Source organism: Eubalaena glacialis, chromosome 17, assembly GCF_028564815.1.
Source record: "Eubalaena glacialis isolate mEubGla1 chromosome 17, mEubGla1.1.hap2.+ XY, whole genome shotgun sequence".
NCBI classification, from domain to species: domain Eukaryota; kingdom Metazoa; phylum Chordata; class Mammalia; order Artiodactyla; family Balaenidae; genus Eubalaena; species Eubalaena glacialis.
In genome coordinates this window covers 80,725,362-80,753,198 of record NC_083732.1, presented here as the reverse complement: position 1 = coordinate 80,753,198, position 27,837 = coordinate 80,725,362, and the positions used below count along the sequence as shown (strand labels likewise).

General features: G+C 47.3%; 1 protein-coding gene across 1 annotated transcript in view; it reads right to left on the bottom strand.

Annotated features, from left to right (window-relative positions):
* The window catches only part of TG (thyroglobulin), a 246,605-nt gene that overhangs the window by 117,557 nt on the left and 101,211 nt on the right, over positions 1–27,837 (bottom strand). Inside the window, exon 35 of the mRNA XM_061171320.1 lies at positions 21,135–21,197. Coding sequence (XP_061027303.1) covers positions 21,135–21,197 — 63 coding nt within the window. The remainder of the gene's footprint in view (positions 1–21,134; positions 21,198–27,837) is intronic.

The following is a 27,837-nucleotide window of genomic DNA, read 5'->3' as shown; positions in this document are numbered from 1 at the left end:
CGTGACCACTTGGGAGTGCTAATACCAGAATACTGTATGGAACCGTTCAGTGGGTATAGCATTGATAGTTAATGGAGAAAATCTATTTATCTACTTATTTTTTCTTTCTGTCTTTGACTTTTTTTTTTTTTCCAGAAGACGGTAGTAGTTTACCCTTATGACAAATATTTGTGAGTGTCTACCTTGTGCTAGCAAAACACAATGGCAATCTTAGGTGTAACATTTCACAGTTTACAAAGTGCCATCACTTATCGCCCAGGCCCTTTGGGGGTGATTCGCCAGCATCTCAGCTTCCTTGTCTGTAAAACATCATCATGTTTGATCCTCGCAGCGCCCCAGATGGGGGGTGGGGAAGGGACTCTAATGCCTCCTTCACAGATGAGGAGTCGGAAGCTGGAAGAGGTTATGTGACTTTCCAGGAATGCGGAGCTGGACAGTGACAAAGCCAGAGACAGACCCAGGCCTCCTGGCTCTAAACCAGTGCTCCTTCCATCCCCCCGAGCTTCCTACAGAGCTGAGCATCCTCTCCAGAAAATTATCCCCAGGTAGGAAAAGGTCGTTGTCTTTGATAGCATCATGCTCTTAGCTATATAGGGAAGACTGTCATTTTTATCTTGAACTTGTCTTTGACACCAGAGCACTGAGCATCACTAAAATTAGAATGGTAAATAAAGTAGCAAAACAATCTAGCACCACCAGCCTTCTTTTCAATGAAGGAAGGAAGGAAGGAAGGAAGAAAGAAAAAGAAAGAAAGAAAGAAAGGAAGGAAGGAAGGAAGAAAGGAAGAAAGGAAGGAAGAAAGGAAGAAAGGAAGAAAGGAAGAAAGGAAGAAAGAAAGAAAGAAAGAAAGAAAGAAAGAAAGAAAGAAAGAAAGAAAGAAAAAAAGAAAGAAAGAAAAAGAAAGAAAGAGAAAGAATGGAATTCTTTGATAAAATTCATCAGTGAAACTACCTAGATCTGAAGTTTGCTCTGTGAGGGGACTTTTGTTAATAAATTTAACATTGTTTATAGACAAAAAAAAAAAAAAGGAAAGGAAGGAAGGAAGAAAGTAAAAAAAAAGAGAGCAAGAAAAAAGGTTTATCCAGAGAGGTGGCCAAATAATGCAACCAGATTTCACGTGGACTCAGCAAGAGGAAGTGAAAGCCCCACACCTGTCCTAGAGCTGCAGGGCCATCCTCAGAATCTGGAGCCGTGTATTTCTTTTTTTTTTTTTTTTAAACTAATTTCCAGACCCACTAGTGATTCTTTTATTTATTTATTTATTTATGGCTGTGTTGGGTCTTCGTTTCTGTGCGAGGGCTTTCTCTAGTTGTGGCAAGTGGGGGCCACTCTTCATCGCGACCGTGTATTTCTGAACTTGGGACCTGGCTTTCCTGTAGGAGACCCTGGGCTTTCATTTCCTTAAGCATCCTCCACATGTTGCTATTTTCATGGTCATTACAAGTGGCATTTTTGCAACGTGGCCAAACCGAGGTGCATATTTTTAGATGGTGAGCACACTGCAATTTCAGAGAAGAGTTATGATGGGATTTCAGGACGGAACTTGCCAATTATGGTCTTAAAATGGAAGCCTTGGCTGCCCTCCACCTTTAGGTTGATGTCTAGGGGAAAGCGCTCTAATTAAAGGGTGAATTTCACCTCCAAAGTGAGAGTCAGCTCATCTGTCGCCATCCCAGGGCCTGGAGTCAGCTCTCTGCCACACCCCGCAACTGTCCCCCTCCCCTGGCTGGCAGGACCCCCGGATGAGCCATTGCTGACATGCAGAATCTAACATCCGGGGTTCCACATGCATCTCATGAAAATTCTGAGAACAAGTTCTTTGTGAATGCAAAAGCATAGTGAAGCGTGAAAGCTGGGTGATCTTGGTAGCATTTCACAAGAGTTTACTAATTTGCCAAGAACCTCGCAATACCATTGCTATTTAATGTTCACGATAACCCGTGCCGTGGGCATCACTACTGTGCCCATTTCACAGATGAGGAAACAGATCCAGTAAACACACCCAAAGTGCCTAGCTGATAAGTGGCAGTGCTTGGGCTTCAGCCCCGCTCCTTCAGCTTCAGAATCCACAATTTACTCCAAGGCAGACCTCCTCTCTGGGTGCATGAGATGGTGACGGCTTTCAAACTCACCCAAAGGGATAGTCTGCTCCGAAATGCAGCATCTGTGGTTTGTTAATTAGTTTTTTCTTCCTTTGTTTAAAATATATTTTACAGACTGCATTGTCAACATCACTTATTTAAAAAAGAAAATCGTTGGAGTTCCCTGGCAGTCCAGTGGTTAGGACTCAACACTTTCACTGCGTGGTCTGGGTTCAATCCCTGGTCAGGGAAGTAAGATGCCACAAGCTGCCCAGTGCGGCCAATAACTAGCTAAATAAGTAAATCAGAAAATCACTTCCCCTTGAATTTGAAATGCCACGTTTATCATATATTAAGTCCTTATATGTAAATGAGTTTTCTTTGGTGAGTACCAATTCTTTTTCATTCGTCTCTGCTAATTCTGGCTCTATTCCCAAACTGCTTAAACTAGAGTCACTTTATACTATAGCCTATCGTCAAATGGTAAAAGTTTTCCCACATTATTTTTCCTTTAAAAATATTTTTTGGTTGTTTATTTACCAGATGAAATTGAAAATCACTTTGTCAAGTTTCAAGAAAACATTTTGTGGATGTTATTTGGAAAAATTAATTTGAGAAAAAGATTTTTAATTTTATTCTGTTTAATTTTCGGTGTCATTAAGAATGGAATGGGATTGTTTCCCATTATATTTTTTAAATGGTTACAGTTGACCAAAAGGAAAGCTCTGTATTTGTGTGTATTTATTTTCTAACAGGACCTGAACCTACTCTGAATGTAACTCACAGACGTAGTTGAAGCTCAGCCTCATATCTCTGTGGCTACTTTGGAAACAGGCCCACAGTAGATTCCAGTTTTAGGGAATACATGCCATCCAGCAGCGGTAACTCATGATGGCATAAGTGACACGTACTTGCTTAAGAAGTCAGGTTCCAGGAGTTTATCCCAGCTCCTCCACTTAACAGCTCTGTGACTCTGGGCAAACCACTCACCCTCTCTGAGCTTCAGTTTCCTCATCAGTAAAATGGGTATATTACCAGATGCTCTCTTCTAAGACGGCCATTGGGAACGAATGAGCTACTGTGCGTGAGCTGCACAGAGCCTGCTTGGGGCAGGATTAGTGAAATCAGCCGCTCCCATTCTCTCTGGGCCGAGTTGCTGGGTTCTTGCTGTGTTTGGGTCACTGTCTTTTCGAAACTATAGAGGTAGGAGCCTGACTGAGGTGCTGGGGGAAGTTCTCTAAGGGGTAAAGGAGCACAAATCGCTGTTGGTGATTTCAAAACCTTCTTCCTGAATTCGCCTCATCCCCTCACCCCAGCCTTGTCCCAGGACACCTGGCTTCTTGCCCGGGAGGGCCTCTGTCAGCACCTCCCTTCCCGCCTCTGGCCCTGGCGCTCCTGGTCAGGCCATTAATACAGTGGAGGCAGGACGCGTGCCCGACCAGGAGGCCTGCTGCTGAATACAGCGACTTTCGGGAACAGCAGCACTTCAAGGCTTGGTGAGCCCAGCGCGCCCCAGGTGAGCCCATCGCCGCCCCCTCCCTCCATCCTGCTCTTTGCTCCCATGCCGCGCTCCTTCTTCCCTCTTCCCTCGGGGACCGCTTCCACCACCCACCCTGCTGCCCAGCCCAGAAATCCCTCCGCCTTCATCACCTTCTCCCTCACTCTGTCCTGGCAATTCCGCCTCCTCAGCCCCTCGGGGAACTGTCCTTTCTCTTCCACCTAGATTCTGGCCTCATCAATTTCACTCCAGTTACTCATGCTTCAGTTACTGAGACCCAAACGGGCCTCCCTGTCACCTGCCCCCTCATCCCTTCTCAGGCCGTCGACACACTGCGACTGGGGTCACCTCCAAATCTGATTACGACACCCACTGCCCAATGTCCTCGGGGTAACAGGGCGAGTCTGCTGAGGTCTTCAGCTGTATCGCACCCCTCTCACTTTCACATGGTGGGCCTGGGTGCTTGCCATGGTCACCCATACACCAAACACGTTGTACAATCATAAGTAGAAAGAGATGTTGCTTTGCTACATAATCTGAGTTACTTATGTTAACTCAGATCCATCCTAGTCATAGCAGATGAGGCAATGAGCCACCGGGAGGAATAGTCACAGGGCACTCCCCAAGGTCACAGGGCACTCCCCCAGGTCACAGGGCTCCTCCCAAGGTCACAGGGCAGAGCCTGGTCTCAGACCCTGCCAGCATGGTTTCCATCTGCCTGGCTGTAGCCTGGGACCTCCTTCCCAGCAGCAAATGCACTCCCTCTCAGCCCTTGACACAAACCTGTGTTATGGTATGGAATCTTGATGACTCTTTCATACTGTAAACAACCTACCTATGAAATAGTTCGCCAACAGGTCTGAAGACCTTGGAGGAGAACACGTCTTCAGAAGAACGTGGCCCTGCCTGTCCATTAGCAGAGGGGAAAGGGTGACCCTGAAGGGAAGAGAGACTCACCCATGTCACACAGCCCTTTCCTCTGTGATGGGGCCGGACTGGCAACGTGTGCTACCATCTAATGGGCCGGCAAATTCAAGATGATCTGATTCTGCCTTACAGTACAATGCTGAGATGGACAACATTATCCCTATTTTACAGAAGAGAAAAGTGAATGAGGGCCAGAGAGGGCCAATGACTTGCCCAAGGCCACACAGCTGAAAGGTAGTGAGCCAGCATTTGAACCTGGGACAGCCTTGTGCCATTATGTTCCCCCGTACACCTAAGCATTGCTGAGGGTGGGCAGGGCCGAGGGGAGGGGGCGGGAGGGGCAGCACGGCCTGCAACCTTGGGTACAGGCAGGCCTTGGGGTGATATCAAGGTACTTCCATTCCCTTCCAGGCAGCATTATTCCCTTTTAATGTAGACTAAGCTTAAAAAAAATCACTAGACTAAAATATGTTTGAAAATTTCCACCAATATATGGAAAACTGTGTTTAATTCCCTTTCCTTCCTCCTTCCCTTCCTTCCTTTCTTCCTCTTTTCTTGCCTTCCTGTCTTCCTGCCTTCCTTTGTTCCTTTCCACACAGACATCAGTTAAAGAAGGAAATGTTTGATTTTGATTTCAAGGCTCAGATAGAGTAATTTCAGCTGTTAAAAATAGCTAAAACAAAACAAAACAAAAACCAAACACCCACGTAACTACAGACCTGTGTTAAGCCAGGAGGAGCAGGTGTCTCGCTTGCTGTCTGGGTAACCAAGGGTGAGTTCCCACTCTGGCCCTCCTCCTTCTCATTTGAAAAACGGGGAGGAAAGAGCCTTTCAAAGTTTTTTAATCAGATCAAAGTGCAGAAACGTCAAGCCAGTCACAAATGCCTGACCTTCTCGCCGACGTTCAAATAATCACAGAGCCATTTTTTAAATGAAAAGATCAATGTGATTTTCTTAAGAATCACCAAGAATGAAGATAACAAGTAGACACTCTAAAGCACTGAAAAGAATCCAGGATTCTTATTGTTCTTCTTGCAATCAGAACCAAGAAGAATTCCTTTCTGCTCCTCAATGCTTATCGAAGTGATAGGTGCTGAACATCGAAAAAGCTTGAGGAAATACTGGAAGTGGTTTCCATGCCCAGGCCAGCCGGGGGAAAAACATCAACGCTCTGAAGCCTTTCAACAGGAAAACCATTTCAGGCACCAGCAAGCCTCCGTGACCTTGGAGTCAGCAGAGAATAACAGACTCGCTGACGCTGCTTTCGCAGCTTTACGGCCACGAAATCTTGCTGGTAGAAGACACTTGTGTGCTGTCATTATTGGATGGGACCAAGACTCAGACATCCTGATTTCTCACCAGACACCGTCTTTCAAGTGAGAACCACGTCACACTGGTCTATTTTTACCCTCATTAACACTCAAAAAAAAAAAACCCCAAAAAACCTAGATGTTCCTTTGATAACAGAAAGAAGAAAAAAGATGTCCCTTGTTATTTTGCAACTATTTGAGAGGTGAAAATGTGACCAGAGCTAGCTGTTGGTCTAGCATACCTTCAGAGAGAAATGCCTGACATAGCAGACCCTACTAGACCCGTTTTAACATTTATAACATTAGAAAAATACCCAGAGACGTATTTACCTCTGTTCAGCCTCCAAATACCTATTTTTGAGCTCCCCAGGAAGCATGCTTTCATCTTTAACTTTGCACCTCCAGAGCTTAGCAGAGGGGTGGCAGTGAGTACTGTGGGTTGAATTGTGCCCCCTCAATCCCAAGATTCACACTTCAAATTCATCCTAACCCCTAGCACCTCTGAATGTGATCTTATTTGGACACAGGGCCTTTACAGAGGTAATCAAGTTAAAATGAGGTCATTAGAACGGTCCCTGGTGTCCTCATAAAAAGGGAAAATTTAGACATAGAAACGGACATTAAAGGAAGATGACATGCAGACACAGGGAGAAAACTACCATCTACAAGCCAAGGAGAGGGTTCCAGAACAGATCCTTCACTCACAGCCCTCAGAAGGAACCCACCCTGCTAGTACCTTGATCTTGGACCACCAGCCTCCAGAATTGGGAGAGAATAAATTTCTGTTGTTTAAGCCCCCAGATTGTGGTATTTTGTTACATAGCCCGAACTAATACAGTGAGTGACTATCCAGTAAAAACATCCATTCCTTGACTCACAGAGAGCCTGCTGTACCCCTGTGTTGCATAGAAATGCTGATTGTAATGATAATTCTTATCATGTCAAATAACACATATTACCATGGCTAATGTTTACCAACCATTTCCTATTTGCCAGATGCATTGCGATGTGCTATGTGTGTCGTTTCATTTAATCCACACACAGCCATGTGGATGGCTGTTCTGGCCACCACTGTGTGCACGTTTTAAGGAGGGACCGCTCTGGGAGCACCCTGCCTGCCCAAATCCCAGCTCTGCCCACTGCCAGCTCTGACATGGGGTAAATTGTACTCTGTAAACTGGAATAGTCGTGTCACCTGATGTCACCTGAGTCACAGAGAGGGTCTCCCATATGCTAAGGGTTACAGCTTGCTATTGATCCTTCTAGCCTCCCTGAGGGAAGGGGTGGAAGCAGCTGTGCCAGTCCTCCCATCTGGTTTTCCCAACGCCATATCATTGTCCCCAATGTGTGTCGTGGCATAAAAAGTCAGTGGGCCTTGGACACACGGTGAGGGTGAGGGCTGAATGGATTGATAGCTACAAACTGCTTGGAGTAGAACAAGCACTCAGTAACATTTATTAAAGATTTACCCCCTGTGTGTTGACCTCCAAAACCAGAGCTTCTAGCTCCGCCGTGTTGCTGAAGGCACGAGGGCGTATACAATGTTACTTGCAAAGCAGGGCATTTTCAACCAAAACACGAGCATTGATAGTGCTGATAGGGTTGCTGCCACCCCCTCACTTTCCTGGTCAAGAGTGTTGCACAGTAGGGGTCAGGTCTGGTTATAGGGCCCAGGAGGACCAGAAGAGACCCACTCTGATGATTCAGGGACTTGGGAGGAAGGATGGAGAAGCCAGCACATCTTCAGGCTAGGACAGGGGTCAGCAAGACTTTTCTGTTAGAAGCCAAATAGTAAATGTCAATATTTTAAGCACTGTTGGCCACATTCATTCTCTGCTGCAGGTTACCTATATATATATCACATTCTAAGCTTACAAGTCTTGCACAGAAACAGACTGCAGGGCCCGAAGGCAGAGACAGAAGGGACAGGGGTTCAGTCACTATGTACCATGACGGATGGAGGGTCTACATTCTGGGAACCAAAAATCCAATAGGAAACTTGACAGGGAGTTTTTGTACTTTTTCCAGGAATGAGCAGTCATCTGGGAAATGCCATCTGGAAGGTAAAATATTGTAATTTTATGACATGTTGATAGTTCTCCTTCCTAACCTGGCATGTTAATGTGCTTTTACAAAATGATTCGTTTGTTTTGTTTTTTTAAAAAGGTTCTTATGTGGTAGAATGAAAAGGTGGCAAACATGAGCTGCCCTCCAGTCCGAGGATAGAATCCAAGCCCTGCCTGTCTCCTCTACGTGGAGGTGGCCTCGCCCGACCCCTGACCCAGCCTCCTGCAGCCGCCAGCTCTCGGAAATCATCCCCTGCTGTCACAGCGAGTCCCCGAACCCTTCTCCTCCTTCCCTATCCACTGTGTCCTGGAAACAAGGGTTCTTACCATGATGTCCCCTACCCTCATTCTGAGTCACAATCTTCTAGCTATGAAACCTTCTAGTACTTCTCCTCATCCTCAACTAGGGATGCCTGGTCATTCTCCCACATTCTTCAAATTCTTTTCCAGCCAGCTGGTAATTTTCATCTTCACCCCAAATCCTGCTAAAATCCTGGGGGACTTTGTCATCTATGGGGAAAGTAGATGGCCCATTTCATAGTCGGGTCTCAGTTTCCTGGCCTCTTTAATCCCAGAAAACTGTATTTGCACTCACTCCAGCCAAGTACCTCCACAATCGCATCCCAAACCCTGGCACGGCACTGAGCTCCGTCACCCTGTAAATCCTACTTGTCTAAGGGACACTTGCTGTTACATCCCACAATCCTCCTTCCTTCTAGCATTTTTATACTTTATTCCATTAAAACCAGCTCTTTAATTTCACTGTGATTTCTACTCTCTTACCCCACCCTCCCCCGCCATGTTATCCATCTTCACTGGCTCATAAACCAAGGCCTCCGATTGGTTGGTCCATCATTTCAACTTCCCTTCTGCCACTGCCCTCAGCCCCCTTTCCTCCCCGTCGGGTTAATCTGATGTGTCTGCTGCCTCTGCAACTTGTCTCGGTCTGAGCACGGCTAAAGAAATACCCACAGACAAACAGATTGGCGCCTTGACAACTTTTGGCTCTTCAGTCTCCACTGAAGTCTCGGCGCGGCCTAACAATGTAGTCCTCGCTCTCTTCCGTTCTCCCCAGGTCTAGGTATCACCATGACCCCTGCGCTCTCAGCAGGTGCCTGACTTCTTGCCTCCCAGAGAAAGAGGGACCGTTATCAGCGTCAGCTTCAACTCCCCACCCCCATCTACTCTCTAGGAACCGTCCCATCTTTCCCTCTTTGTTTCTCCTGAACAGAGAAAGGGTGGCTGTTTGAGGCCAATTCCCCCATCGGTGCTCGAGAGCTTGACCTCACCCCCTCAGGAACATCTACCGACTATCCCCCCATCCGGGCCCACTCCCATCCCTCCTGTATGCCCAGTCTACCCCTGGACACTGACACTTCACTCTTTGCATAAAAACGTACACACATTTCTCCATTGTTAAAACAACCCTTTACTCTAGCCCAAGGTTTCTTAACTTAGGGTCTGGGTTTAAGGGGGTCCGTTTCCCTGAAAATACATGCAAAATCCAGTACGTATGGGGGAGTATGCTGCCTTCAATACATTATCATGGGTGAGTCATGACCTAAACATTGATAGCTACTAACAAGTGTTCTACAATTCTTTTTTTTAGCTGTCAATCTCTTTCTTTTCCTTCAGAGCCAAGATTTTTTGGAAAGTTTGTAGTTTCCATTTTCTCAAATCACTACTAAGTAGTTTCTTCCCTCATCACCTTGTGAAATTTGCGAAGGGCTCTTCATGACTAATCCAGTGAATGTTCTCAGTCCCCACCTTCCTTGAAGTTACGACCACTTGCCCCACCCCTGGTTTCCATGACACCACGTGCTCCTTCTAGCTTTCTAGCTGCTCTTCTGGCTTCTCTTCTGCTCTTCCCTTAAAAACTGCAATTCCTCAGAGATCTGTCCCTGACCTTTACTATTTGCATCCTACACACTCTCCGTGGGTGATCTCATGATCCCCATGACTTAAAATACTACCGACATGCCAATGATGATCAAATGTATCTCCAGGCCAGACCTTCGCCCAAGCCTCATGCTGAGATATTCAGTGCTCACTAGACACCTCCAAGCAGATGTCCCTGAAGCATCCCAAACTCAGCATGTTGAAAGCTGAACACTTACATCTTACTTCCATCCTCACCCACACTCTTTAACTGGTGCCCTCCTTATATTCTCTATCTTGAGAATTGGCACTCCACCCACGGGACTACCTGACCTGAAACGTTCAACGTTATCCTCAACTGGTGTTTCAGTAGACTGAACATCCATCTAGAAAGGTCATTATAGAAGGAAAGTCAAAATGAATATTAGTTTCAACTCGAAATTTCAGATTCTACCATTGTAAGTGGATGGGCTAAATGCATTTATCCGATTTGCTAGCAAAATGCATGGCCCTCAAGTTTCCTCACGTTCTGTCTGCTGCCTCCCTCGCCTGCCTCTCCAGACGCTTCTCTCGTCTGTCCACTTCCTACCACCCCAAACTCACATCTGGCGGTCTAGCAACACACTCTGTGTTGTCTGACTTTGTTCACTATTCCCCTTGTTTACACTTACAAAGTGAAGTCAGTTTATGCATATGATGAGCTTGTATCATCCTTCAAAACCCAACTCAGACGTCACTTCCCTTGGAAACCCCTCTGAAAGACTCCTTCCTCCACCACGCCCCGGTAGTTTTTCTTCTGCTCTAAGTATCTTCTAAATATGTCTAGTGTTCCACTAATATGCTGCATCGAAACTTACTTATGTTCTTTTCTCTGTTAAAATTATGAGCATCTTGAGATCAAAGACTCTGCCTTAGTTTTCATTAATTCTCCAAGACCTATCATGATAGCATATAAAAATATTAACAATAGAAATAGTAATATAGCTGTAGCTAGCATTTATTAAGGCATCTACATGTTAAACAGGAATAACATCATCACAATTTCGCATGAGCTGCCCAATCCATAAATATGTAATGAATGAGTGAATGAACACAGCTCTTTAATTAATAAAGGAGAAATGGGATATTCATTCTTTTTTCATCTCTATAAAGATTAATGCTATAATTATTCTCATACCACAAGACCTCAGTAAATAATTATTGAATAAATCAATTAGCTGATCAATTAATCACATAGGAAGCAAGGAATGGGCATTTGATTTCATAATATCTCACGTTTATGTGATGCATTCTAGTTTGTGCAACATCTTCATTTACACTGTGATATTTAATAATGACATCAACCTGTGCATTAATTGTATCACTATTACTATTTTGCAAGGGACTAAACTAGAGATCACAGGTGGGGAATAACTTGGCTAAAGTCACAGCTCATGATTGGCAAGCCAAGGACTTGACCCAGACTGCCCCCTCCCAATCCCCACCCCAGCACAGCTGCCCCTTTCTCCCCATGACTCAACTCCAGACTCATAAATTGGTTCCCTTTAGTGACATGTACATCTCAGGCAGCGGTTTTCAAAGACATCTGAAATGGTCCAGCATCTGTTGAGATTATGAGCTTGCGGTTGGTGAGTAATCATCTTTTACACAGCTAACTTCAAAGACACTTCTAGATAAATGTCTAAGAAAAAAGCATACACATGAAACCAGACTTGGAGCTATACTCTGTCCATGTCCTCATGACAAATCACTAAATGCATTGCAAGCAAAATTCCTAGTGGAAATTCAAAGGCTCAGATTGAATCTGTTTTCTCTCTAGGAAGTTTGACTCCTATCAAGTGGAAGCCCCCAAATTCCACCCACATGCAAAGGCTACCTGGGAGGTGGCATGATAAATGGGTTACTGAGAGCATCTGAATTCCTCTTTCTTGGGGTCATTGTGAGTGATCCCAGGGAGCTGGGGAAAATTGCAGAAATCTGGAGGCACAGATGCATATGAGAAGCAACGTGAGCTGAGTAAAGTAATTCCAATGATGCGGAGGCTTCCCTAGAGACACTGAACAAGAGCATGGGATGGAGGCCATCCTGACCTCTGAGTGGACTGTAGGTAACTTGCACAAGGTCTGACAGCTGGTTTGAACCCAGGCGGGCAAACTCCCAAGACTGCACTCCCGCCCTCTGCCTCTCCAGTCAGTGTGAGGGTAGGGCCCCTGCTGCTGTCGCCACTCAGCATGCACGCGCTAGGCACGCTAGGCGCTGTGCTAAGCACCTGCCCTACACGACTTCATCCAGATCTCACAGCAACTTGCGGATGTAGGTGATATTATGAAAACTCTGCCTCAAGGAACCCAAGGCTCAGAGCAGTGAAGTGACTGGCCCCCCGTTACACAGAGTAAGAAGAGAACTGGAATTGAAACCCAGATTCGCCCAGTGCCGAGGTCCCTCTGCTTCATTGCTTCTGCTTCTCAAAACATCTGCCAAGAGCCTTCTGCTTGCCTGTGGGTAAGTTATCACAAAAACGGAAGAAAAAAAAAAAACCACACCTTAAAGCAAAACGGAGCCAATCGTTAGAATGACCAAAATAGAAAACGTAAAGAGAAACTTAGAGGGCACGTAAACCACCCCCCACACAGTGAGGGAATCTCCAACACGCTTGAATACCCCACTGACGGGGAGCTCATCCTCTCCACCTCACTCCATCCCAGCGGGACAAACCACGACTTCTTCCTCCATCCTCTGAACCCATCGCCTCTCACCTCGTCCCCCACTGCCCTTCCCATGACGCCAGATGCTCTGTCTCTACTGAAGCCCCTCCCTCGGTCTCTCCCGTGCTAGGCTCCTCTCCCTTCCTGGACTTTACTCATGGGGGAGGGAAGGTGATTGCTTCCTTGGTAAACTGAATTCAGTTCCACCAAGGAGGCCAGAGAATTCAGCACAGACTCAACAGTGGGGGGGGGGGGGAAATCAATGAAGAATGACCAAAGGATCATTAAAAAAATTTTTTTAATTAAAAAAAACTGTGTAGCCATTGGTAACATAGTATTACCTTTTAAAATCAACAGCTAAAATTATTATAATCCATAAAACTAAAGGAAATCTACCACTGTTGATGGATTGCATTCAGGAATGGTCTAATCCATAGTCAGCTACTCAGAATGATTAGAGGGCTCCTAGGAAGGGTAACTTGTCTAAAATATTTTCCCCCAAATGCTTAGCAAATGGTCTGAATTTCCACTCTTAAAAATGAAATCTTGGGCTTCCCTGGTGGCGCAGTGGTTGAGAGTCTGCCTGCTGGTGCAGGGGACACGGGTTCGAGCCCTGGTCTGGGAGGATCCCACATGCCGCGGAGCAACTAGGCCCGTGAGCCACAGCTACTGAGCCTGCGCATCTGGAGCCTGTGCTCCGCAACGGGAGAGGCCGCGATAGTGAGAGGCCCGCGCACCGCGATGAAGAGTGGCCCCCACTTGCCGCAACTAGAGAAAGCCCTCGCACAGAAACGAAGACCCAACATAGCAATCAATCAACCAACCAATCAATCAATCAATCAATAAATCTTTAAAAAAAAAAATGAAATCTTTCTGGTTTACCCACTTGTTAAAATGTGACCACTCTTGGAGAAAATATTATATTAAAAAGAAGGTAGGTCCTAGGTTGGCATATTTTGTTCTTGGTTCTACTCCCTTCAACTCAGTCGAGCAAATAAACCCTTGACGGACCAGGTACAAAACTGGTGTTGTCTGGGGAGGGAGTTATCAAGGTAAATCCTCTGTTTTCTCCAGCCTCAAAGATCTAACAAAGGTTTAAGACACAACTATTCAGCAAACACTGATCAAATGCCTCCCAGGCCCACTATGTACATATGCACAGGTTGTATACTGTACAATTGCAGGGGCAGCATTCACAAAGATGACCTGTGAAAAGGATCCCTTAGAACTGGCAGTGCTTGACCTAATCTAGCTATTCCAACACGGTCAGCCTTCACCAGACATTGGGTGCAGCAATTTTACATGTAATATATCTTTCCAGCTTAATGACAGCGTCTTTGAAAACATCATCGTCTCCATTTTATAGGTGCGACAACTGAGATTCACAAGTATCTTTTAAATTAGTCACGTTCCCATACCTAAGGAGTGGCAAAGATAGGATTCCTGTATCCCATGTGTGTTCCAATCCACTCATGTGGTTACCATTCATTCATTTTTTCATTCTTTCAACAAGCATTAATTGAATCACTGTTGGTTTTAAATTTTAACCTAGAGCAAAGTGAACATTTATGTATTTTTTTCTTTTTTGAAAATACCAAACAATTATAAATAAAATAAGATTGAGAGTCTACTAGACACTTTGCTAAGTGTTCAGGATCAAACCATGAATTACAAAATAACTGACCTTTGGAGCACGGAATCTAGCAAGCAAGCAAGCAAGAAAAATATATTCATTCATTTGGTAACCATTTCTTGAGAACTGACTAGGTACCAGTCAATTCTTCTAAGAGCTAAAATACCAGTGAACAAGCCAGATAAAGTCCCTGCCCTCTGTGGCTTCCTTTTTAGAGGAGGGCAAACAAATACTCAAGAAGTAAACACGTGAGAAGATTTCACAGCAAAAAGATAAGACGACAATAAAGCAAGGTGAAGGGGTAGAGAGGGCTGAAGAGGCTGCTTTGATGGGGCGGTTGGGGGTCTCTTTGAGGCGGTGATGTTAGCTCAGAGCAGAGGAGGAGCCAGCCCTGAAGATGTACTAGGATGAAGTCTCCATGAGGAGGGCTTTCTGAGGCTCTGTTCACTGCTGTAGCCCCAGCACCTAGTGCCCGGCACAGAGTAAGTGCTCACTAAACACCTGTTGAGTGAATAAGCGAATGAACAGGGGAATGGCAGCCGAGGCAGAAGAAACTATAACTGTGTCCCAAATCCAGCACCTCACCAGCTGGCCGGAGGCTCCCTCCTGCTTCGTGGAGAGAAGTGAAGCCTTCCAAGCTGGGGCCCAGTTTCCCCATGTGTCCCACTTTCCTTCAGTCTGCCGTGGCTGTGATCCCAGTTTGCCAGCTGTTCTTCCATCTCAGCCCCTGGGTCTCACAGAAGCAGAGAAGTGGTCCAGGGGAGCTGCCACATGCAAGGCTGTGCCCAGAGCACACTCAGCCCTGCCAGTTACAGCTACCCAGGCGGCTCGGGGCCGTGGCAGATGTGCATCCTGGCTGCACGCGTTAGTCTGGGCACGCAGCTACTAACTAGACCCAGCACTCTTGACAGACTGAAGGTAGGAAAGAGTGCGTGCCTGCCAGCCTCACCTCGATGGGCCCTGGGATACGGGATCTTCCCCTGGACAGCACTTCCTGTGAAGTAGGGACAGAGTGTACACCGTGAGGTTCAGAGAGAGAGTGTGTTTGTGTGTGTGTCTGTCTGTCTGTGTCTGTGTGAGTGTGCACACATCAGCTCTGTGCATATTTGGAAAGGAGATTTAAGTTTTATACAAACATTAGGCAATTTTGGAGTCAGTGCCTGCTCACATGGCCCTTTCAGCCCAAGGACCAAAGGGATTAAGAATTAGCTTGTGTGGGTTAATGCACCACCAGACTCGTGGCTACAGCAGGGAGGTGACAGTGCCCCAAGGTTGGTGCAGGGCAGCCTGCACAGTTTTAACAGCACCTGTTCCACCCTCAAATGTGCCCCAGATGAGATTATTAAAGTATAACACCCCTAGGCTGCAGGCTGTGATGTCCTTCAGATCCCCCTTCAGGAATGAAGGGCTCTTCCCCAGCTGCTAGGAGGGCTGCTGGCAGATAGCCACTGTCAGCTCCTGCAGGGAGAGTGAACCCCAGAAGGGCAGCCCATATCAGTGAGTGACCAACCTGAGGGCATAACAATTTTGAAGATCGTCCCAGCATCCCTAGAGGTCAGCTGAGGCCTCCTCTAAGGTTGCATTGAAGCTCAAGTTCTCCCTCTGCCCTTCTCTTTCCCTCTCCCACCCCTCTTGATTCCATTCCCTTAAAAAACAACCTGCATACTGAATTTAGAGTCTGATTCCTGAGGAACCCAACCAGCAACAGTCAGCATCTTCAGTGGGGAGACTCTAGATTTGGATTCAGATTGGGTTTGAACCCCAGCTCTACCATTCATTAGTTATGTGGCCTTGGGCCTTTCTGACCCTCAGTTTCCAAATCTGTAAAATGGACATAATGGTGCACACTGCCTAGGGCAGTTGTGGGGATTAAAATATGGAAAGCATTTAGCACAGTGATTGACATATTTAGTCACTCAATACCTAGGAATATACAAATTCATGATTTTATAGCTCTGCCCTTAACTGGCTGTGACTTGGGAGAGTCACTTTCTCTCTCTCTGCCTCAGTTTCCTCCTCTATAAAAAGATGGGTTTGGACTTGGGCACTATTACTGACATTTCTTGAACACCCACTCTTATCAGGTTCTGTGCCGAGCCTTGTACTTTATTCCACAACACAAGCCTACTAGGTTGATATTTCTTACTTTTCACCATCATCCTCATTTTACAGAGGCCAACAAAGGCATCAGGAGGCTGAGGAATTTGGCCCCAGAGTACCCATGTGTTAAGTGATGGAACAGGATTGGAAGCTGGGCAGACGGATCTCAAAGCCCATCTCCACACCAGAATGCCCCGACGTTTCCCTCAATTAGATGATGCACACACTCCTGCCAGGGCTGGCATTTTTTAGGATCACACAACTCTGTCTCCAGCTTAGTGGAAAACATTTGCAGAAAAGATCAACTGAATTCTATCAACCCTTTGGCAGAGCTGTGAAAAGCCAGAGGCAAAGCAGACAAAAGTGATTGACTACAAATCGCATGTCCCAAAAAAGACTGCTGGTGTGGCCACTTCTATCTCCATATACCCAGTGACAGCTTTGTTGCTTGTCACTGAGCTCCAGGCTGGTGAAGCTGAGCAGGGCAAACTTTCACCAGGCATCCCTCTCAGCCATGCCTCACACCCTCTCAACTGCAGCCTCACCCACAGCCTCGATCTGCTGGTAGCAACCTGTGATCATAGTCAAGGGCTGGGGCATTTTTTAAAGGGTATTTTGAAGTTCCTCAGGTGAAATGAACTTAGAGTACAGGTATAATTTTTTAAAGACTCACATCTGTGTTTTCCCCTCGCTTGTAACCTAAATACTCTAAATTTGTTTCAATGGCACCTCTAAGAGAAGAGCTTCTGAAATAGTGGATGACAAGCAAAACGTCAATTCTCCTGGGAATTAGCCCTTGGAAGACCCCCCCCCCCATTTGGCCTGCAGGAGGGGGCAGATAGTGGTCATCCTACAGACGGGGTCCAACATCTGAAAAGACATCTCATGCTAACCCTGAGCATTGCTCTGGACTGGTTGTCATGGGTCTTTTAAGAAGCGACGGACATTTTCTCTTATGAAGAAATAGCATCTTTACTGTTTTGCCCGTTTAAAAAAGCATACAAGGTTTTCCTAAAGAGCGTAAAACGGCACTCTATACACAGATGACGTAATTGTCCTCGTTCTCTCAAAGCCTAGCTTGTCAGGCACCAGTGCATCTCCCACATAGCCCAAAGGGAGAGCATTTGAATCATTTTAAAGCTCATTATGGAACTGCTTAAAACCCCTCAAGGATTTGTGATACCCAAGGCACTCGAATGTTTGGCCCCAGTCCCCTGTCCAGCCTCCCTCCTGGCCCTGCAGTCCTGAGCTACCTGTATCTCCCTGCATGTGCTGTGCTAATGCAGGCCCGGGGATTCTGTCCATGCACTGCCCTCTGCCCAGGATGCCCCCTGCCCCTACTGGCCATCTGACAAATGCACGCTGGCCTTTATGGCACAGACTGGCCATGATGTGCCTGGGTGCTTTCACTAACTAGGAATATAAAAATTCACGCGGTGAATTTTGGGGGAGCCTTCCCCAGGCTCCCACTGCCACTGGAAGTGGCTTCACTTTGGTAAGTGGTTTATCTCCTTAAATTCCTTCTTCCTGTGCCTTTCTCCTGATTAGTAGGTGGGATCCTCTCTTTGCAATCAAGACCTCCAACCCAGCACAACACCTTTCCTGGAACGTAAGTGACAATTCAGAATCCATTTTCCAAAATAGATATTCACCGAATTGAACTAAATTGAAGTGAGAGAGGATCTGTTTTGCCATAACACGCTTCTCTGTTCGTGCCCACCCTAGCACTCCCAGGAGATCTTGCCAAGGTCTAGTTCCAAACCCAGTACGAAGTCCCACACCGGCTCCACGTTCAAGCTACAGCATTTCTCTACTGATCATCTTCCGCCTCTCCCACTGACAGCCCTAGGCCCACACCCTGAACCGTTTCCAATGTCTGAATGCCTCAGGCTGTATTGTGGCCCTGGGCCTTTGCACGTGCACTCTCTTTGGAAAGACTTTCTGAAACACCCATTTGACAAACTCCTGCTGTCTTCGAACCCTCCGTTAATGTGTTTGAAGTCTTCTCTGGAGCAACATAAACCAAGCGTTTAGAGTGTATGTACCCAAGACAGGCCCCTGAGATTTCACAAGTCACCTTTGGCTTCACCATCCCCATCGACCAATCAGCTCATCAGAATCCCCTTTTCAAAGAGGCTTTGAATGGGCAGCTTATACACACAATCTCATAAAAGAAACAAGGCCAAGACTTTAGGTCTCCCGACAAGTCTGGGGCTGGGAAGTCCATCTCTGTTACCCTTTCCAGAAGCTCAAACCAAATATTTTCATCTAACTTTGAGGGGGTCAGGCAGGCACATGTGGGTTCCAATCCCAGCTTGATCATTTAACCTAACAGAGCTTCAGTCTCCTTATTTGAAAAATAGACCTTGTTACCATCTAACTTTCTTCTGAGCATTAAATGATTTATGAAATGATTGGTATTTAATAAATATTTCCTTTTCTCCCCGAATAAAAAGTGCATAAAGATGAGGGTTTTACGTATGCTTGGTATATACATGCAAGTGTGAGCACACACACACGTGCACATGCACACAATCCATGTCACGATCACATAGACATACCAATACCCTGAAGGCAGAATGATGTCCTCCCTCTGACTCACATCAAAGGAACATGCTCAAACTCTTAATTCCAACTTGGAAGCTCTAAGCACACATGGAATGTCGGCCCCCCATCTCTCCTGCTTTCCAATCACATTCATCAAAGGCACATTTGAAAATACCATGACATCTCATTCCGCCTTCAAAACATCTACCCAGCTCCATAGACTTTGTGTGTGTCTGAAGGGAGATGTGGAATTCTACACCTTTTCTTTCTTTTGTTAGTAACTCAAGGCTCAGTAATACAAATTTTGGCAAAAACAGACTGGAAGCGTTGTAAAATCACCTGAAGAGGTTTATGTGTTGATCGATTCCCATCTAATATATGCATTTGACATTAGGTATGGAAGTTTTCTTTAACCGTAAATTTAATAAATCATATTTTTGGTGATAATACTTAAGGATTCTAAGCACATGATGGAAAAAAAACCACTTTGAGGGACTTCGCTGGTGGCGCAGTGGTTAAGAATCCGCCTGCTAATGCAGGGGACATGGGTTCGAGCCCTGGTCTGGGAAGATACCACACGCGGAGCAACTAAGCCCATGTGTCACAACTACTGAGCCTGCGCTCTAAAGCCCGCGAGCCACAACTACAGAAGCCCAAGCACCTAGCGTCTGTGTTCTGCAACAAGAGAAGCCACCGCAATGAGAAGCCCACGCACCGCAATGAAGAGTAGCCCCCGCTTGTTGCCACTGGAGAAAGCCCATGCGCAGCAATGAAGACCCAACACAGCCAAAAATAAATAAATAAAATAAATAAATTTATTAAAACAAACAAAAAAAAAACAAACCACTTTGATTCACTGCTAGTAAGTCTGCAACTACAAACAACTGTTTGGGACTAATTTGGCAATATAGATCTAGAGTCAAAAAATCTAGAGTTTTCAAACCCAGTAATTCTGCTTTGGAGAGTGTGTCCCCAGGAAATAATCTCAACATTGGAAAGAGCTCTATGTACCAAGGTATTCTTGTGGTATTTTCGTAATAGTGAAGAGTCAAAAACAATCAAATGCCCAGAAATAGAGGAATGACTTAGTGAATGACAGTGCGTCGACCTAGTAGGATAATGTGACAACCGTGGCTGATCACTGTACTGTCTTTGTTTCTTCATCACCAGATTGGGAGCATTTTAAACGTAAGAACATAGACAGATGAATGAATGAATGAATGAATGAATATACACATGCATACATGGTTTAGACATATACAACTGTTTGGAAATATACACATGATGCAATATTAGGTAAAAACAAAACACGTAACATTGTAGCAAGATTACAACTACTTTTCCATACAGAAAAGTCTAAGGAGATTAGGCAATAAACCGATGTATGAACTGACATGGAGTAACTTCTAAATAATTCTGTGATTTTTCCTTCTGTATTTCAGCATTGTTTGAATTTTTCTGTAATTAACAAATAGGAAAATAGGACCTGCCCCTTGAGGCTGGTGTGAAGATCAAATGTCTTAGATGTGAAATCTTTAAGTGCTTAGACATCGACATTCTGTACAGAATGCTCAGGAAAGAAAATACACACAAAGTCAGCTCTTTTAACTGAGGGAAGGAAGTGACAACATGGTTGAGGACATTTATACTCTCAGCCCAGCCTTGATGACAAATGATTCTCTCCTACAAGAGCTACATGTTGTCCCTTCAGCCAGGACCATAATGACAGACATCTAGTGCCCCTCAGACATCATGTCACAGGACAGGAATGATGAGAGCCTCTCATTTCCTGACTAAGGGGAAGCAGAAAAGGGACATGCAGCGAAGCCCATGCTGCCCTGCCCGGTCCCACGGCGACCACCGCCCCGCGCTTCCTGCTGCCAGACGGGGTGTGTGCGGTGGGGACGGTGCCATGTGCAGAAGGAGACGGCAGCCTCAGCCCAGGTGGTGCTCCTGGGATCAGGGCCAGTGCCCGGCCTCAGATGTCACTGTGCTGCGCGGGGCACCGACGGCTCGGAGCCCCGACTCCTCTGCACATAGTTCCTAAACACTACTCTTCCTGACACGGCCCCGGGGTTGTGCGGGCCTAGTTGTTACACAATAGGGTGCAACAAGCCTTAGAATGGCAATCAGGAGGCCGGGCTCCCGCCCCACTCTGCTTCCAGCCGGGTGCATTATTTGGCTGCCGTTTAAATTGCTGTGAGACGGTGTCCTCATCTGTAAAATGCATGTGGTGCTGGTACTTGCCCTCTCTATGCAAGTGTGTAACTGAGAGGAGCCTGAGTTCATGAATGTGAGAGGGTTGCGGGAGCTATAAACTACGGGACAAAAGCAAGGAGAAAGATGAGGCCGCATCACATCGGAGAAATTAAGAAGACAATGAACTTACCGTTCTCTGTGAGGGGAGGCAAAGCCACCGAAGGGCAAAAACTGGAAGCATCATTTTGAGCAACTGAAAAGAAGACAAAGGCAGCCCTTTAGCTCTTTCTTACCCTTTCGATCACTGAGTCCTGAAAGGCAGGAATAGAGGTCCCACTTGGTGACAGAAAAGTCAAACTTGGAAGGCAGACAGTGGGCCCACAGTGCCCGGCACCACTCCTGCGTGGTCAGAACGGGCCAGGCTGTGCTGAAGGGACGTCCTGACATCTCAGGGGCTTAAACCAACCTGGCACCACAAGCTCACTGCAGCTGGGCTGCTTTCTCTCCTCTGTGTCACCCTCCCCCAAGGCCCAGGCCAGGGAGGCGCCATCAAGCCCCTGCCTCACAGACGCTGTGGCAGGGGACCTCACTCCTGCTCTCACAGCTTCGCCTACGAGTGACACACAGCACTCGTCATCTTCACATCGTTTTCCAAAGCCAGCGGTGAAGAAGTGCAGACCTACCATGTTCCAGAGAGGGAGCACCCAGAGACACACAGCGAACAAGTGAAACGCCCACCACCACGGCTTAACTGACTCACTCAGGGAGGGCACTTAGCCTCTCTGGGCCTCAGTTTCCACATCTGTACACTGGGGATGACACAACATATGCTGAGAATGGCTGTGGGCATGACAGGAGGTAGTGTAGGGCCAGGCACAGGGTGAGAGCTCACTAGACGGCAGCTATTCACCACAGGCCACATGGCAGGTGGACGGAGCCGGGACTAGGAGGGCAGACAGACCTGGGCTCGAACCACCATATGCCTCTTAGAAGCAGGGCAGATGGACAAGTTATCTGGCTTCTTCTATACCCAGTTTTGGCGTTGGCACATGAGGACGATTCAGAATTAAATGAGAAACCATGCAGACCCAGTAGGTGACCCTGAGTGCTCATTATCCCCTTCCCCTTCCTCTTCCCTTACTGAACAAATCAAAATCTTCAAAGCCTCAGCATCCTTTTCTTCCAGTGGCCCAAACTAGGAGTGCTGTCAGATCTTCTCCCTCTCTGAGCTATGGTGCAGCAGAGTCAGGGGTCAAGGCTCATGGGTGGGGCCCACAGTCAAGGGTCAGCGACCCAGGGTGAGATTGTGTGACCCTGAGCAAGTTGCTTCACCTCCCTGTCCTCAGTTTCCTTGTCTGTAAAATGGGGGTAATGACAGTACCTCTCTCAGGGTTGTGAGGCTTAGATGAGTTGTTGTATGTAAAGCTTTGGGCATACGGTAAGCACTCAATAAATGCCAGCCACTATTCACTCTTAGTATCGCCCTTTCATAGTGACACACCCTTGTCATTGACTCTTGGCCTTGTCTGCCTCCGTGAAAAGCCTCGAGTCAGAGTCATGCTCTATTCTGGTCCCCGAAGTCCCGGTTTGTGTTCCCTCCCATCCCATCCCCTCTGCCGCCTTCCTCACTTTGGTCAGACATGCCACGACCCAGCCTCCCTGAGTTCTCGAGCCCCCAGCTGTCGTGTGTCTCTCCTGCTTGACTCCATCTGCCTAGAAGCACCTGCTCCCGGTCATCATTCTATGGCCCTGGTTCCCAGCCTTCGGCAGACACTGGAATCCCCTGGAGGGCTTGATGACACACACCACGATGGCCCCATCCCCAGACTGTCTGTTTCAGCAGGTGTGGGCTGGGGCCTGAGATCCGGCATTTCTAACAAGTTGCCAGGCGATGCTGACCCTGCTGGGCTAGGGACTCACTCTGAGGGTCGCTGAGCTAAGGCTCCTGTCACCCAACATTCTGTGAGCTCCTCCCACAAAACTCAGAATGACTCAGAACCACCCACCACGCTCTACAGCGCCCAGGGGCCAGCTTGTTTATTTAAATGTCCATCTTTGCTTTCTCAGAGCAAAGACCCTGAGAGTCAGTGCAATCTTCAGAAAACAATCGGATGAATCTACATCGAGGGCATTCAGATGCCCACACCCTTGGACCCAGTAATTCTGCTTCTGGAAATTCAAAGCAAGCTCGGTTTGCAAAGGAAACATTTATACAGCACTAATGAAACACTGGAAACTGTATACGTCTAATGCCGTGAGAACAGTGAGGCGAGCTGCCGCACACCCGCGGGGAGGATTACCGTGTGCGCGTCTCAGCCGGGCATTTATCACCTCGCTCTGCTGCTGCTTTACTTGCCCTTCCTCATCCTGCATCAGTGCTTCCTGACGGGGGGCTGTCGGCCCTTTGGGCGGGACCTTCTCCACTGTACAGGAATAGCTGAGCCCTGAAAGTTCTCAGCTTCCCTGGGCCCCGGGGCACTGAGCCTCAGCCCCTGGGAGGGACTCCGTCCCTGGGGACGCCCCTACAGAGAATCATACTGTGCAACCTTGAGCAAGTTGCTCAGCTAATTCATGCTTGTTAAACAGATGGATAGTAATCCTTCTGCTTCTTCCCAGCTCCGCTTTCAGTGACATCAAGCTGGTGGCTTGAAATGGGCCGTGGCTGGAGTATTTACACCATGGAAAGTGGCAACTGCTACAGAACTACACATCAGGGCCTCCGCCACCCTCCCCAGTTGTAACACATTTGCCAGCAGAGCAGAGAATGCGGGTGAGGATAGACCCAACCTCATCACATTCTTTGGGGACCAAATAAGATGTTGCCTGCAAAACACTAGCCTAGCCCTGGAGCCCACTCCGTGCTAAGTAAATGGCAGACACTCTTGAGGGGATGTGAGTGATGATGTGAAGAGCCGATTGCACAGTAAATTCTCCTACGTGTGGTGGTTTCTATGTGGGCTGCAGAGAGGCATAATTAGAAGAGCTGGTCATTTCCTTTCCATTTCCCATATCTAGAACGGCTACAGGGTCCAAGTACATTTGCTTAGCAGAAGAACAAAGGAAGTGTGAGGCTTCGGTTGTTTTTTTTAGATGCCGCATTTGACTTTGTAAACAAACCAAAGACCCTGCCCCACTTGCAAGTCACGCACAGCTGGGGAGCGAATGGCAGCCCGGTTCTCCTCCGAGAGCAGCAGGTACCAGCGCCCCAGAGGCCGCCCCCTCCAGGCAGCCCTGAGCTCTGGGGCAGCTGGACTGCAGAGCAGCCTTCCTCCCCCGTACTCCCACCTTGGTTGCTAAGATACTTCCTCGTTGGGTCCTGCTGTCGCAAAGGGACTGCCAACAGCCTCATTTGCATCCACAATTGCTTGGCCTGAGCCTCTCAGTTTGGTGCTCAGACCCATGGAAATTTCTGTTCTCTGTGGACAGCAGTCAGAAAGCACATGGCTGCAGGCTCTCTGGGGGCCCCTCTGGGCGCTCCCTGCTCTAGGTTTGTGCCTCTCTCCTGGATCCTGGGAGACTCAACTCTCACTTTTGTTCTGAGAACACAGCCCGGTACCAGGGTTATGTTGCTCGTGTGCAGGTCTCTGCGGTCCCGGGGGCCGCAGGGCAGGACCACGGCCACCCCCCCCACTATCCCTACGCAGCGGCCACTGCGCCCTTCACCCAGCTCTCCTTTATCTACGCCCAGATTTTCCCCCAGAGTGGCTTTTGCATAATCCCTCATAGAACAAAATTTCTTGCTCCCCTTTTGTGCTTCAGAAGCCCCCGTGGGTCCCCCAACCCCGCTCCGTAACACAAGCCACAGGGCTGAGTAGCTCTCTGATACAGAGGGAATAATTACCTCCCGGTGAGGGGATAGGAGAGTACCAGCCCCATAGGCATCGTAAGTGAATGCAGGGAGAGTGCTGGAGAGTTGTTTCTGACATTAGTAAGTGCTTGAGAGATGTACATGTCTCTCACTTCTGCCTCCCCAGCCAGGCTAACCGCTTTTGGGGAGGACCTTCTACCCCTGATGCTTCCATGGTGTTTGACAAATAGTAGGAGCTCAACAAATAGTCCTTCCTTTCCCCTTCCTCGGTGTCGTCCTTCAGAAACAGGACCTGTGTTACCCTCTTTGTGTCTGGCTCTCAGCCTGCAGTCAGATCAGGGGTCTGTGCTCATCACTCAACAGAGATGCCAGTACACTAAATGACCAAACCATGGATTTGAAGCGAGGGCAAAGCCTATTGACGGAAATTCTTTGCAAGAATTCTTTTGTAAAAAACCCGTGTCTCTGGGGCTTCCCTGGTGGCGCAGTGGTTGAGAATCTGCCTGCCAATGCAGGGGACACGGGTTCGAGCCCTGGTCTGGGAGGATCCCATATGCCGTGGAGCAACTGGGCCCGTGAGCCACAGCTACTGAGCCTGCGCGTCTGGAGCTTGTGCTCCGCAATAGGAGAGGCCGCCATAGTGAGAGGCCCGCGCACGGCGATGAAGAGTGGCCCCCGCTTGCCGCAAATGGAGAAAGCCCTCGCACAGAAACGAAGATCCAACACAGCAAAAATAAATTAAATAAATAAATAAATATTTAAAAAAACAAAACAAAACAAAACAAAAACCTGTGTCTCCTGTGCTGATGGAGAGGTCATCCTTCAAGGCTCAGGTCCCCCTCTGTGCAGGCTTCCCTGGCCCTGCAGGGGCCCTACTTCCTACTATTGTGTGTGATTGTCTAATACAAAGATAAGGATGCGGGGAAAGTAACGACGATGTCAGCTTGCCTGTTGGGACTTTCCAGCGTTACACTGGGGTAGTTTTGTCTGCTACAGAAAACAGAACACACGAGCATCTAAAGTTCAGAATCCAGAAGATGAGGGTGCTTTGGCTCAAAATATATCGCACAACACAAGGTGGTTTTGTACTAGGTCAGCGTGACCCAGTGCAGAGATGGTCTAATTTACCGAACCAGTTTCCCTGAGTAAGGTTCCTTTTCTCTGCCTGGGTCTTAGGAGGAGATAAGCCATCAAGTCTTAAGACTTAAGCCACCACCCGCTTTGGGTGGTGAAGACAACTTAAGGGAAAAAGACTGACCGGTGAGGACCTGATTCTGCTCTGATGGAGGGTCATGGGTCACACCAGGTCACCAGAACCCCTGACAGCTGGCCCTCTTCTTCCCATTCTTCTGAAATGGAAAATTCAGAGCCACTCACACCAGAATGGCCGTAAGCTGTGTGCATCCCGAGGTGTTTTCCACGCAGGGGTCCTGAGAGACTGATGCCATTTTGGCATTTCAGATTTTTCTCCCCACTCACCCAAACACTGAAAGCAGGCAGCATGCAGGGTGAAAACCTGCCTGCCTGGGCAGCTCCAGGCCAGCGGGCCAGAGCCTGCAGGAGGTGGTCCCTGAAGCATAAAGGAGGACGTAGGAGGCTTTCAGTAATGGATTTCCACCGCTCTGAAGCAGAATTAATTTCTTGTTCCCATGTTCCCACAGCACTTCATGCACATGACTGTTCTACTACTGAGCCTATGACGCTACAATTAATCGTATGTGCCCGCATCTTCTTCACTAGGATGTGAGCACTTAAGAAAAAAATGACTACATCTTATTAACCCCACACTTCCTAGTGCCCAGCACAGTGCATGGCCCAGTATGGACACTCAATAAAGTTTGAAAACTTCCAGATTTACGACATGAGCAATCCAGAGCTAGAACGGCTTATTTATTTACAGTCTTTGACTCCTCCTGAAGTTGTGAGCGCCTGGAGGACAGGAATCATTTCTTATTCCTATTCAGCCATGTAACATAGTGAATATGTCATATGGCTGAGCATAGCCATATAATATGGTTATATGGTTGGTTATTTGGACCCAGTTCTTTCTGACTAGGTCCAAAAATTCTGGGTCCAAATTCTGTCATTTACCTGCTATGTGGGACTTTGGGCAAGTGACTTAATCTCCCTGAACCTCAGCTAACAGTGGTTATGAGGATTAGGTGAGGTAACACTTATAAAGTGCTTGGCATCCAGCCAGGCACACAGTAAGAGCCCAGGGATTAGAGGCTGGATTTGTAAAACCAGAGGCCCCCGGGCATGGCTGACATTCGGTCAGTGTCTGTTGAATGAATTTGTAATTCCCTGCCCTGTAGTTCCTGGTCAGAACTCCTGAGTCCCCAGCCTGACCCCACAGAATATACGTTGGAAAAAGTTAGTGGTCTGTGCAGTGAGATAAAAAGACACAGAACAGATGGAAAAAGTGGGGACAAGAAGCACCTTGGGTTCTCTTCCTCGCTAAGTCCTGCCAAGAAGTTGTAACCCTCTGATCTGATTCCCACATTTCTGAACAAATGAATTATTCCTTAGCTTCTTTTTATCCAACTCTTCCCTGAGCAATAGAAAGATGAAAAATGACATTTTCCAGCCTTTGGTGGTGTGAGGACATGGGAAGAGGTGTGGGAGGACAGATGGGCAAGGAGGCATTGCGGGCTGAGAGTTCAGTTCTGAAGGCCCTAAATACCCAGAGCTGGCATTGGATCTCCTGCGGGGCCACCATCCTACGCAGGCATTCACTCCCCCTCCTCTATATGGCACATCCCACCCAACCCCCCCCAAATAGAAACCCACTGAGGATGTTTCATCATACACTCCTGATGTTTTTCTTAAAACAATTCAAGATGTTAAAGTAAAATAAAAGTAACAAATAGAGTGAACTCAGATCAAGTCACAGGATGCTCAAAGTAGACATCAGCAAGGAAGATTTTTTTCAGCCTGGTAACAATCAACCCCAAAAAAATCTGCCCTGGAGCCACAGAATGTCTCGGGGATTAGTAGGCTCATGAACAAATGTCAAGGACCAGATTCCACCAAAAAGTCCCATCCCAAGCGTCTCGGGTTGGACATAGCTCTGGAACAAGAGGCC